The sequence below is a fragment of the Pan paniscus genome, chromosome 7 (assembly GCF_029289425.2).
Source record: "Pan paniscus chromosome 7, NHGRI_mPanPan1-v2.0_pri, whole genome shotgun sequence".
NCBI lineage: Eukaryota > Metazoa > Chordata > Mammalia > Primates > Hominidae > Pan > Pan paniscus.
Genome location: NC_073256.2, coordinates 117,328,772 through 117,341,601, shown reverse-complemented (window position 1 = coordinate 117,341,601; position 12,830 = coordinate 117,328,772). Strand labels below are relative to the sequence as shown.

At 36.7% G+C, this 12,830-nt stretch overlaps 1 protein-coding gene across 8 annotated transcripts in view; it reads left to right on the top strand.

Moving 5' to 3' along the window:
* The window catches only part of RGS22 (regulator of G protein signaling 22), a 146,719-nt gene that overhangs the window by 113,735 nt on the left and 20,154 nt on the right, over positions 1-12,830 (top strand). For all 8 annotated transcript variants that reach the window (XM_055116778.2, XM_055116777.2, XM_055116781.2 and 5 more), the window contains 2 exons: positions 6,442-6,603; positions 11,947-12,126. In XM_055116778.2, coding sequence (XP_054972753.1) covers positions 6,442-6,603; positions 11,947-12,126 — 342 coding nt within the window. The remainder of the gene's footprint in view (positions 1-6,441; positions 6,604-11,946; positions 12,127-12,830) is intronic.

Genomic DNA, 12,830 nt, shown 5'->3' with positions numbered 1-12,830 from the left:
GTTTTTAGCATGAAGGGTTGCTGAATTTGTTGAAGGCCTTTTCTGCATCTATTGAGATAATCATCTGGTTTTTGTGATTGTTTCTGTTTATGTGATGGATTACATTTATTGATTTGCATTTGTTGAACCAGCCTTGCATCCCAGGGATGAAGCAGACTTGATTGTGGTGGATAAGCTTTTTGATGTGCTACTGGATTTGATTTGCCAGTATTTTGTTGAGGATTTTCGCATCGATGTTTGTCGGGGATATTGGTCTAAAATTCTCTTTTTTCGTTGTGTGTCTGCCAGGCTTTGGTATCAGAATGACGTTGGCCTCATAAAACGAGTTAGGAAGGATTCCCTCTTTTTCTATTGATTGGAATAGTTTCAGAAGGAATGGTACCAATTCCTCTTTGTACCTCTGGTAGAATTCGGCTGTGAATCCATCTTGTCCTGGACTTTTTTTGGTTGGTAGGCTATTAATTATTGCCTCAATTTCAGAGCCTGTTTTTGGTCTATTCAGAGATTCAACTTCTTCCTGGTTTAGTCTTGGGAGAGTGTATGTGTCCAGGAACTTATCCATTTCTTCTAGATTTCCTAGTTCATCTGCATAGAGGTGTTTATAGTATTCTCTCATGGTGGTTTGTATTTCTGTGGGATCAGTGATGATATCCACTTTATCATTTTTTATTGCATCTATTTGACTCTTCTCTCTTTTCTTTGTTAGTCTTGCTAGCAGTCTATCAATTTTGTTGATCTTTTCAACAAACTAGCTCCTGGATTCATTGATTTTTTGAAGGGTTTTTTGTGTCTCTATCTCTTTCAGTTCTGCTCTGATCTTAGTTGTTTCTTGCCTTCTGCTAGCTTTTGAATTTGTTTGCTCTTGCTTCTCTAGTTCTTTTAATTGTGATGTTAGGGTGTCGATTTTAGATCTTTCCTGATTTCTCTTGTGGGCATTTAGTGCTATAAATTTCCCTCTACACACTGCTTTAAATGTGTCCCAGAGGTTCTGGTACATTGTGTCTTTGTTCTCATTGGCTTCAAAGATCATCTTTATTTCTGCCTTCATTTCGTTATTTACCCAGTAGTCATTCAGGAGCAAGTTGTTCAGTTTCCATGTAGTTGTGTGGTTTTGAGTGAGTTTCTTACTCCTGAGTTCTAATTTGATTGCACTGTGGTCCAAGAGACAGTTTGTTGTGATTTTTGTTCTTTCACATTTGCTGAGGAGTGCTTTACTTCCAATTATGTGGTTAATTTTAGAATAAATGTGATGTGGTGCTGAGAAGAATGTATATTCTGTTGATTTGGAGTGAAGAGTTCTGTAGATATCTATTAGGTTTGCTTGTTGCAGAGCTGAGTTCAGGTCTGGATATCCTTGTTAATTTTCTGTCTCATTGATCTCTCTAATATTCATAGCGGGGTGTTAAAGTCTCCCATTATTATTGTGTGGGAGTCTAAGTCTCTTCATAGGTCTCTAAGGACTTGCTTTATGAATCTGGGTGCTCCTGTATTGGGTGCATATATATTTAGGATAGTTAGCTCTTCTTGTTGAATTGATCCCTTTAGCATTATGTAATGGCCTTCTTTGTCTCTTTTGATCTTTGTTGGTTTAAAGTCTGTTTTATCAGAGACTAGGATTGCAACCCCTGCTTTTTTTTTTGCTTTACATTTGCTTGATAGATCTTCATCCATCCCTTTATTTTTAACCTATGTGTGTCTTTGCATGTGAGATGGGTCTCCTGAATACAGCACACTGATGGGTCTTGACTCTTTATCCAATTTGCCAGTTTGTGTCTTTTAATTGCAGCATTTAGCCTGTTTACATTTAAGGTTAATATTGTTAGATATGAATTTGATCCTGTCATTATGATGTTCACTGGTTATTTTGCCTGTTAATTGATGCCAGTTTCTTCATAGCATTAATGGTCTTTACTTTTGGCATGTTTTTGTGGTGGCTGGTACTGGTTGTTTCTTTCCATGTTTAGTGCTCCCTTCAGGAGCTCTTGTCAGGCAGGCCTGGTGGTGACAAAATCTCTCAGCATTTGCTTGTCTGTAAAGGATTTTATTTCTCCTTCACTTATGAAGCTTAGTTTGGCTGGATATGAAATTCTGAGTTGAAAATTCTTTTCTCTGAGGATGTTGAATATTGGCCCCCACTCTTTTATGGCTTGTAGGGTTTCTGCCAAGAGATCCGCTGTTAGTCTGATGGGCCTCCCTTTGTGGGTAACTCGACATTTCTCTCTGGCTCCCCTTAACACTTTTTCCTTCATTTCAACTTTTGTGAATCTGACAATTATATCTTGGGGTTGCTCTTCTCGAGGAGTATCTTTCTGGTGTATTCTGTATTTCCTGAATTTGAATGTTGGCCTGCCTTACTGGGTTGGGGAAGTTCTCCTGGATAATATCCTGAAGAGTGTTTTCCAACTTGGTTCCATTCTCCCCATCACTTTCAGGTACACCAATCAAAAATGTAGATTTGGTCTTTTCACATAGTCCCATATTTCTTGGAGGCTTTGTTCGTTTCTTTTTACTCTTTTTTCTCTAACCTTGTCTTCTTGCTTTATTTCATTAATTTGATCTTTAATCACTGATACCCTTCTTCCATTTGATCGAATTGGCTATTGAAGCTTGTGCATGCGTCACGAAGTTCTCGTGCCACGGTTTTCAGGTCCATCAGGTCATTTAAGATCTTCTCTACACTGTTTATTCTAGTTAGCCATTCATCTAATCTTTTTTCAAGGTTTTTAGCTTCCTTGCGATGGGTTCCAACATCCTCCTTTAGCTCAGAGAAATTTGTTATTACCGACCTTCTGAAGCCTACTTCTGTCAGCTTGTCAAAGTCATTGTCCATCCTGCTTTGTTCTGTTGCTGGTGAGGAGCTGTGATCCTTTGGAGGAGAAGAGGTGCTGTGATTTTTAGAATTTTCAGCTTTTCTGCTCTGGTTTCTCCCCATCTTTGTGGTTTTATCTACCTTTGGTCTTTGATGTTGGTAACCTACAGATGGGGTTTTGGTGTAGATGACCTTTTTGTTGATGTTGATGCTATTCCTTTCTGTTTGTTAGTTTTCCTTCTAACAGTCAGGTCCCTCAGCTGCAGGTCTGTTGGAGTTTGTTGGAGCTCCACTCCAGACCCTCTTTGCCTGGGTATCACCAGCGGAGGCTGCAGAACAGCAAATATTGCTGCCTGATCCTTCCTCTGGAAGCTTCGTCCCAGAGGGGTAGCTGCCTATATGAGGTGTCTGTCAGCCCCTACTGGGAGGTGTCTCCCAGTTAGGCTACATGGGGGTCAGGGACCCACTTGAGGAGGCAGTCTGTCCGTTCTCAGAGCTCAAATGCCGTGCTGGGAGAACCACTGCTCTCTTCAGACGTTTAAGTCTGCAGAAGTTGTCTGCTGCCTTTTGTTCAGTTATGCCCTGCCCACAGAGATGGAGTCTAGAGGCAGTAGGCCTTGTTGAGCTGTGGTGGGCTTTATTTTCACATCATAGTACAGCAGCTTTCAACATTTGACCCACGTTTCAGTGACTTGCCCGAGAACCAGATGCATTGTGGAATTCTGATACATCTCTTCAAGAGCCCCCACGTTGCATGCCAAGAATGTTGCAGGACTTTTCCTTCGTTAAGCTAAAGACTGGGTTCTTGTCCATCCCACGGCCAGGAAAATTTAGGCTTGGAGATGGTTTAAAGGGTGAATAAAGCTGGGTTTTATTGGGTGAAAAGGCAGGGGGAAGAAATGGGAAACAGGGTCCCTCCGCAAGGCCCAGTCCCCTGCTAGAGGCTTCCCGTCGGCCCTTGGAATTCAGAACTCTGTTCTTTTTTAAAAAATTATTTTTTATTATTAGGATCTTGCTCTGTTGCCCAGGCTACCATGCAGTAGTATGATCATAGCTCATTATCACATCTAACTCCTGGGCTCCAGTGATCCTCCTGCCTTCGCCTCCTGAATAAGGAGCTCTATTCTTAAAGAAATCCTTGACTGGCTCAACGTTAGAAGTGTGTGATTGCCTTAAGTATGTATTTTTCTTTATTCTGCACGTCATGGATTTACTGAGACAAGCTGTGCATTCCAACATATGACAGTTTATTATTGAGAGTAAATTACTCAACAAATGAGTAGCATGCAGCAGAATCAGCAGGTTAAATCGTCTTACATTATGACTTTCATTTATCTGTCTGTCTATCTATCTATATCTATCTATCTATCTATCTATCTATCTATCTATCTATCTGTCTATCTATCTAGAGACAGAGTCTCGCTCTGTCGCTCAGGCTGGAATGAAGTGGGACAATCTCAACTCACTGCAACCTCTGCCTCCCAGGTTCAAGCAAGTCTCGTGCCTCAAACTCCCCAGTAGTTGGGATTACAGGCACGCACCACCACACCCGGCTTATTTTTTGCAATTTTGGTGTAGATGGGGTTTTGCCATGTTCCCCAGGCTGGTCTTGAACTCCTGAGCTCAGGCAATCCACCTGTCTAGGCCTCCCAAACTGCTAGGATTACAGGCGTGAGCCAACACGCCTGGCACATTATCCCTTCTATTTAGAACTGCATTTTAATCATAACTGTACGCTGCTCTCAGGCATCCTTACAAGGGCACTTTGCCGAGCAGGAGCATACATAAAAAATCAAATCAAATTGAAATAGAAATAAAAATATTAAAAGCAAAAAGATAGAATTTTAGCTTTAAAAGAATTAAGATAACTATCATTTTGGTGACTTAAAACCACTGCAATATAATACCTGGCTAGAAATGGCCTATTTTACTTTGTAACAAGCATGATAAACATAGTCTTCCTTTTGAGCTTATAAGTTTTATGTGTATTTATCCTTCTGCAGGTCCTAATAAAATGTCCAACTAGACCTAGGTGACCCTCTGCTAACTAACAAAAATAGATGTTTATTTGAATATTGGAGGAATGTATGTAACTGTTAATATGCTCTTTTGTGTATTTTCCTCTTGAAAAGAAAGAAACTTTTTTAATGTTTGTTTTTTGCTATAATTTTGATTGAAATATTACATAGAATGGAATTATTTTTATATAATTATTACATATATTTTATTATTTTGTTTAAATTACAGGTTTTAAATTTCTGAGTTTTAGTATCTTAAGCAGATCTTAAAATATTATTTGCTGAGTGGGTTTTAAATAAACGTCCCAGTCTAATACATAGTTGTTCCTATTTGTAGGGCTATAATTTTAATATGGATCATATGGTGGGGGTCTTAACTTTTTGTCCACAGAACATGACATGTGTCTCACCAAAATAGTGATGGACATCTATTCACTTTATCCGGGTTAATGGCACCACCATTCATCTAGACTGCCTGGAGTTGCCTTCACTTTTCAGTTTCCAACTCAGATGTCATCCTCAAGGCCCTTCTCTGTAAAGGTTTTACTCCTCCAGGCAGAATTAGTTACTCCTTCCTTTGTGTTACCATGGCATTTTTTAAAAATATAACTCTCTAAACACTTAAATTGATGGTCACATATTTGTTTCAAGGAATTTATTTTATGTGTTGCTAAATCCATCTAAATCATTGTCTTTGGAATGATACTTCCTTGCATGGTTGTAAGCTAAAAATCAGCTTTGGGAAACTTAAATATTAAAATCTATTTAGTGAATTCAATAAAATCGATTTCTTATGTTTTCAATCTGAAAGGCTAAATGGGGTTGAATATGTGATTTTAAATGGGCAAAATTTTAAAAAGTAGATATTTTATATTTCCAAATTGTAAAGATATAAAATAAATGTTGATAAAAATACCTTTAGGTGTTACTAAAATGCCATGGGTGCTTCTAGCTTTTATGTTATGTAAAGTAAACCATCAGTCAAAGGAATTGTATTAAAATAATTTATTAATAATCATTATTTGTTATTATTTTAAATCATAATTTATTTAAAATAACATAAAGATGTCTCATCTAAAAATATAATATTTTCAGGATAAAATTATAGTGAAGCTCTATAGTAAATTATTTAACTTATAGAATCAATTGATAATTTTTTCTTAAAAAATGAGAAATATTAAATGTTTAACTACTTTTACTTTTTAAAAGGCAGGAGAATTATATATTAATATATAACATGTAATAATAAAATAAATAATGTAATAACATATAATCATAACATTATGATTACTTTGTTCTGTTTAAGCACAGAACTCATACAATGCACTAAAAAGTAGTTTTTCACCATAATCTCAAGCTGTAATAACTGTTAACATTTTTAAACATTGTAGTCATACGGTCTAAATCATCTAGTCATTTCTTTTTCACTCTACCTCCTAAAAATGAAGCCATAAAAATATAAAGGAGACAAAAGAGAAAGGAATAGGTGAAAATGTTGTGAAATTCTATTATAGCCATGCCAGGCATTTCAACAGGCAAAATTATAGGAGATAGAAGTTGGTAATTGTTAGCCTAATTAATGAGCTAATTTCCTATATTCTCTGTTTTGGACAGCCTGTGGAGAGTAAGTGGATCTCTTCATCTTGTAAAATCATTGCTTTTCGCAAAGCATTATTGAATCCAGTTACTTCAAGACAATTTCAACGTTTTGTGGCTCTAAAAGGAGATTTATTGGAAAATGGTTTACTCTTTTGGCAAGAAGTACAAAAATATAAGGTATTGTATTGGGAGCTGGAGAAAACCACCTGTTTTGAGGAGGAAATGCATTAAAATGTCAGATTTTTAACTAACTTTATGCACAAGATTTGTATAAGATATCCCAATTTTGCTATCTTCTTCCTACCAGTATATAAATATTGAGATGTTTATTGTCCAATCTCTAGATACATTTATTATTATACAGTGAAGAGTAAGAGTGAGCCCTGGAATGATAACACAGGTTGGGCATTCCAAGTCTGAAAATCTGAAACCTGAAATGCTCTAAAATCTGAAACTTTTTGAGTGCCAACGTGATACTTAAAGTAAATGCTCCTTGGAGTATTTCAGGTTTTGGATTTTTGGGTTTGGAATGCTCAACCAGTAGGTATAATACAAATATTCCAAAACCAAAAAAGAATCCAAAATCTAAAACACTTCTGGTCCTAAGCATTTCAGATAAGGGATACTCAACCTGTATTAGGTTTTTTTCAGGTCTTAACATACATAAGATTTAATGAGAACCTTCCTGAAGAGAGTTTTAACTATATTTCTACACATCAATTATCTCTTAAATGTACTGTACATATTTTTTCCTAACAATGTCTATATTTGGTGTATCCATACAACCAAGATCTCTTTGTAAGAATCCCTCCCAGCCATATTTATAGTAATAGTAATCAAAGATACTGGATTATGGATAAATAAACCAACAGAGAAGAGAAAAGAATTAGAAAGAATTAGAGATGAAAAAGAATAGCCAAATTCTTAACAAAATAAGTAAAAGAGAAATGGCTAGGTACAAAGACAGTTTATTTTCAGGGTTACGTGTTTAATGTAATCATACAGAATCTTTGCATTGAAGAGGAGGAAGGGACTTTCCATGTTATGTTGTCTAGACTTGAATAAAGAAATGTTGTACAGAAATACTGAAAGGTATTTCAGTCTTTGCTTAAATGCTCCCAGAGGTAGCAGGCTTATTTCCTTGCAAGCAGTCTATTCCATCCCATTGTAAACATGAGGAATAAAAATTAACAATTTAGGAGCATAATGCTTTCAAATGGCCTATAACTATATATTATATGACACTAATACAGTTGCTCAACATACAGTTAGTAGTTGCTCAATAAAATTTATTTCCAAGCTTTTCCAACATACAGTAAAATTGTTTTCTACCCTTTTCTGTTATCAACAGTTTTTGTACTATTCTCAGCTGAGACTATAATATTAAAAAACAATTTTTTTTTGAGACAAGGTCTCATTTTGTTGCCCAGGCTGGAGTACAGTAGCACAATGACAGCTCACTGCAGCCTTGACCTGCTGGGCTCAAGCGATCTTCCCCTCAGCCTCCCAAGTAGCTGGGAGTACAGGCATGCACCACCATGCCTGGCTAATTTTTAATTTTTTTGTAGAGATGGGGTCTCCCTATGATGCCCAGGCTGGTAAAAAAAATTTGAGAGAAGTTTTTTCACAATCTTTCACATGAGCAATATTAAAATAATTTTTTTGAGAATTAGAAAGGAGGTAGAGTGTGTTTTCCACAATAGATAATTTTTTTATTATGGGTGGGTGGAACTATCTTTAAGCTAATATGAATATGAACAAGTCTAACCTTGCTAGGACAAGAGGTAATGAGATAAACTTTGTAAAATAGGTATTTTAAAAACCAACTATAGACTTATACACAGTGAACCCTTAGTTTTATGACTTTCTCCTTTAAGGCTGCCCTTGGTCTCCATTTTAATATCTTTTCTACAATATAGCATGACAGACTTACAATACTAGGTAGCTATTAAAAAGCATGCTATAGGAGTAAATTTGTTCATATAACAAACATTTATTAAGTATCAAATGTTATTATGCTAAATTGTAGGCGTAAAAAGGTGAATACAACACACTGCCCTCTTTCAGGCAGGAAGACATCCATGAGAACAAATATTAGGAAATAATATTGATTCTGATCCATGTTCTGACTAGGTATAGTTTTAGCACAGAGGAGAGAATGATGGAGTATGGGGACAATAGGTCAGGGAGGTCTCAGCAAGAGTGATGATACTTGCATTGGACCATGAGGGAGTTTGCCAGTTGGAAGGCATTTATTCCACTTTGATAAAGTCTAACCGAGCTAACTCTTATAGGGCTTACTCTTATTAAGTGTTTACTATGTGCCAGATATTGTCTTAATGCTTTTCATGTAATAATGAATTTATTCTCACAAGAATCCCATGAGGTCAAGGATGTCATTCTCATCACTTCACAGATGAAACTAATGCACAGAAAGGCAAGAAATTCCCGACATCACACAGCTAATTAACTGGTAGAGCTAGACTTTGAATCAGGTCATTCTATTGCTAAAGCCCATGCTCTTAACCACTAAGCTGTGCTGCTTCTCAGTATTGATTGTGGTAATATACAAAGAGATGGCTGGAGTAATCTTAGTCAAACATTACTCGGGATTGTGAAAAGTTGGAAAGAACCCAGTTGTACAACAAGGACGTTGGTTACTAAATTACGATATATCTATATAGTAGAACATTCTCTAGCCGTTAAAAATGTTCCAGGAGAATAATCAATGATGGGAAAAGATGTTCTGCTCATTGATCTTTTTTAAAAACTAGCTATTAAAAATCAGTATGGTTTAATCTAAAGTGTGTGTGTGTGTGTGTGTGTGTGTGTGTGTGTGTGTCCGTAAAGACTGGAAGGATTTATTTATCCAACAAATATTTATTAGGCACCTACCAAGGGGCAGGCAAAATCCTGAGGATACAATTGTGATCAAAACAGTCTACCCTGTTAGAGCATATAGTATCAGAAGAAGGACAAATGAGTGGTAGACAAGGCAATTATAAGAGTGTGATTAGTGCAACAAGGGAAGAAGCACAGTGTGCTATGGGAGTACCTGAGATGGACATCTCTCCTGGACTGAGAGTCACGGAAAGCTTACTAGAGGAAAGTATGCTTAAACTGAGACCTTAATAATAGGCAAGAGTTAACTAAGCTAATGGCACAACAGGGCAGAACAATTAGAAAAAAAAATCAGTTATAATTCTGACCAAATGCTGTCCTTTTACTCAAAATTATAATTGTATAGCTTCACAAATTTGTTTTATTTCACAAGCCTTATATTCCATAGTTAGGAGGCTAATTGAATAATATAAAATAGGCTTTTTCTTTTCTTTTCTTTTTTTGAGACACCATCTTACTCTGTTGCCCAGGCTGGAGTGCAGTGGTGTGATAATGGCCCACTGCAGCGTCGACCTCCCTGAGCTCAGGTGATCCTCACACCTAAGCCTCCCCAGTAGCTGGGACTACAGGCATGCACCACCACACCCAGCTAATATTTTGTATATTTTTGTAGAGACAGAGTTTCACCATGTTGCCCAGGATGGTCTCAAACTCCTGGGCTCAAGCCATCTGCCCACCTCGGCCTCCCAAATTGTTGGGATTACAGGCATAAGCCACCACACCTGGCCTAAATAGGCTTTATTCTAAGGTGATGCTAAATTGAGTATGAAGTGCTAATTGTCACAATGTAACATTATATTAAGCTTTTTTCACACTTAACTTATACCAAATTATATATAAAGTTTTACATGAAAGACATCAGAATTTTTGTTTCTTTTGTAATATCCATAGTAGAGCTATTACAATGCCCAGCATATACTGGGTACTTAATAAATGTTGGTTCATTTCTGGGCCTAAAGTGAGAAGTTTCCAAATTTGTTTGCTTTCTGATGATTTGGAAAATAATGTCTTTGACAGAGAAATGCCATAATTTGAGCTAAACTACCTCTTTATTTAAAAAAATGATAGTCCTACACCTGTGACTTTAAAACTAGCTCATTTTGGGCAAAGGACATGAACAGATACTTCTCAAAAGGTATATAAATGGCCAAGAAACATGAAGAAATGCTCAGCATCACTAATCATCAGAGAAATGCAAATCAAAACCACAGTGAGATACCATCTCACACCAATCAGAATGGCTATTATTAAACAGTCAGAAAATAACAGCTGCTTGGTGAGGCTGCAGAGAAAAGGGGGCACTTGCACACTATTGGTGGGAATGTAAATTAGTCCAGCCACTGTGGAAAGCAGTCTGGAGATTTCTCAAAGAAATTAAAACAGAGCTACCATTTGACCCAGCCATCCCATTACTGGATGTATACCCCAAGGAGAATAAATAATTCTGCCAAAAAGATAAATGTACATATATGTTCATCACTGCACTATTCACAATAGCAAAGACATGGAATCAACCCAGGTGCCCACCAGTAGTAGATTGATAAAGAAAATGTGGTACGTATACACCGTGGAATACTACATAGCCATAAAAAAATGAAATCATGTCCTTTGCAGCAGTGTGGGTGGAGCTGGAGGCCATTATCCTAAGAGAATTAATGCAGGAAAAGAAAACCAAAAACCACATGTTCTCACTTATAAGTGGGAGCTCAACATTGGGCACACATGGTCATAAATATGGGAATAATAGACACTGCTGACTACTAGAACAGGTAGTGAGGGGAGGGTGGGTTGAAAACCTACCTGTTGGGTACTATGCTCACTACCTAAGTAACAGGATCTGTACCCCAAACCACAGCATCACGTAATATTCCCATACAACAAACTTGCACATGTACCCCCGTGTCTAAAATAAATGTTGACAAATTTTTAAATGGCTCATTTTAATGTGTGATCATTAATTTTAGGTTATCTATAAAGAGGATAATACGATAGGGTAACTACACAATATAGATAATAAAAGATATAGAATGGCACACCTGTTGACAACCAGCATGCCCACTACCTTTTTGAGCCTAAATCACCTTGGCGTAGAAGCAGGACTGGACGGGAAAGCTTTTATATCCACCTGTAGGCGGAGTTAGGTGCCTATTCTCAATGTTCTCCTAGGATACTATGTATACCTCTATCATAACATTTATTAACTATCCAAAATAGGAGCAACATGTTCTCACACTTCTCCTCCAGTGGAGATTGAACCTTAAAAGGGTAGGGGCTGTGTCTTGAGGCTCAGCTCAGTGTCTGGTATATAACAGGCCCTCATTATACGGTTGTTAAATGAGTCAAAGTAGATACTAATGTCATTCCTTTGCCTAGAGGAATAAGTGATCAGGATTATATGAAATCTGTATTTATGTAATGTAGATGTATCAAAGTCTTAGGTTCCTCAAATCCAAGAGAAAGAAAATCTATAATTTTTTAAAGACAGCCTTGAAATATCCCACTGCCTTCTTGACCTAAAGTTGAAATGCATATATTAATTGAAACACATATTGATACAGTTCTATTAAGTGTTCTAGTAATGCATTAATTGTATACCATTCTATCTTTCCTTCTGTTCAGGACTTGTGCCATTCTCATTGTGATGAGTCTGTCATCCAGAAGAAGATTACAACTATTATCAACTGCTTTATTAATTCCAGTATTCCACCAGCTTTACAAATTGACATTCCAGTAGAGCAAGCCCAGAAGATTATTGAACACCGGAAGGAGTTAGGACCATATGTATTTAGAGAGGCACAGGTAAGAGATCAGGGCATGTGGCTAAGCATATTTTAAAATAGATTGACAATCCTTTTAAAGATAGATATCCTTTTGGGCCAGGCGTGGTGGCTCACGCCTGTAATCCCAGCACTTTGGGAGGCTGAGGCAGGCAGATTGTTTGAGCTCAGGAGTTTGAGACCAGCCTGGGCAACATAGCGAAACCCCGTCTCTTAAAAAAAAAAAAAAAACCTAAAAAAAGTAAATAAATATTAAAAAGATAGATATCCTTTTAAAGCTTGTACGTTATTCATATTTGACAAGGTTCCAGTCCTCCCAATACTGGGACTTATTCTATTTAATTTAAATAATCTTTGCATATGTGACTGAAATATAAAAAGCTAGTAACTTAAATGCAGTTTTTTTTCGTGATCATATACAGTAAATAAAATTAAATATTACCTTTTGGCTTTCCATGGTTACCATTTTTGTTTTTAACTTGTTAACCTCCAGCTAATTCCTCCTTTCTTTTCCACTATTCGTATTTCCTTTTAAAATATCTGCTACCACAAAAATGTGTAAAATATGTGTGTCCCAAGATTTGTGTATTTTTAAAGATTGGAATATTCACATAGCTCATAAAATAAGTGAGAGGAGATTTAAGTACTCTACCAACATAAAGTATACAAACTCATGAAAGGAAAATTGTGCCTGTTAACCTGCTCAAGTTACTTCTTTTTAAGATG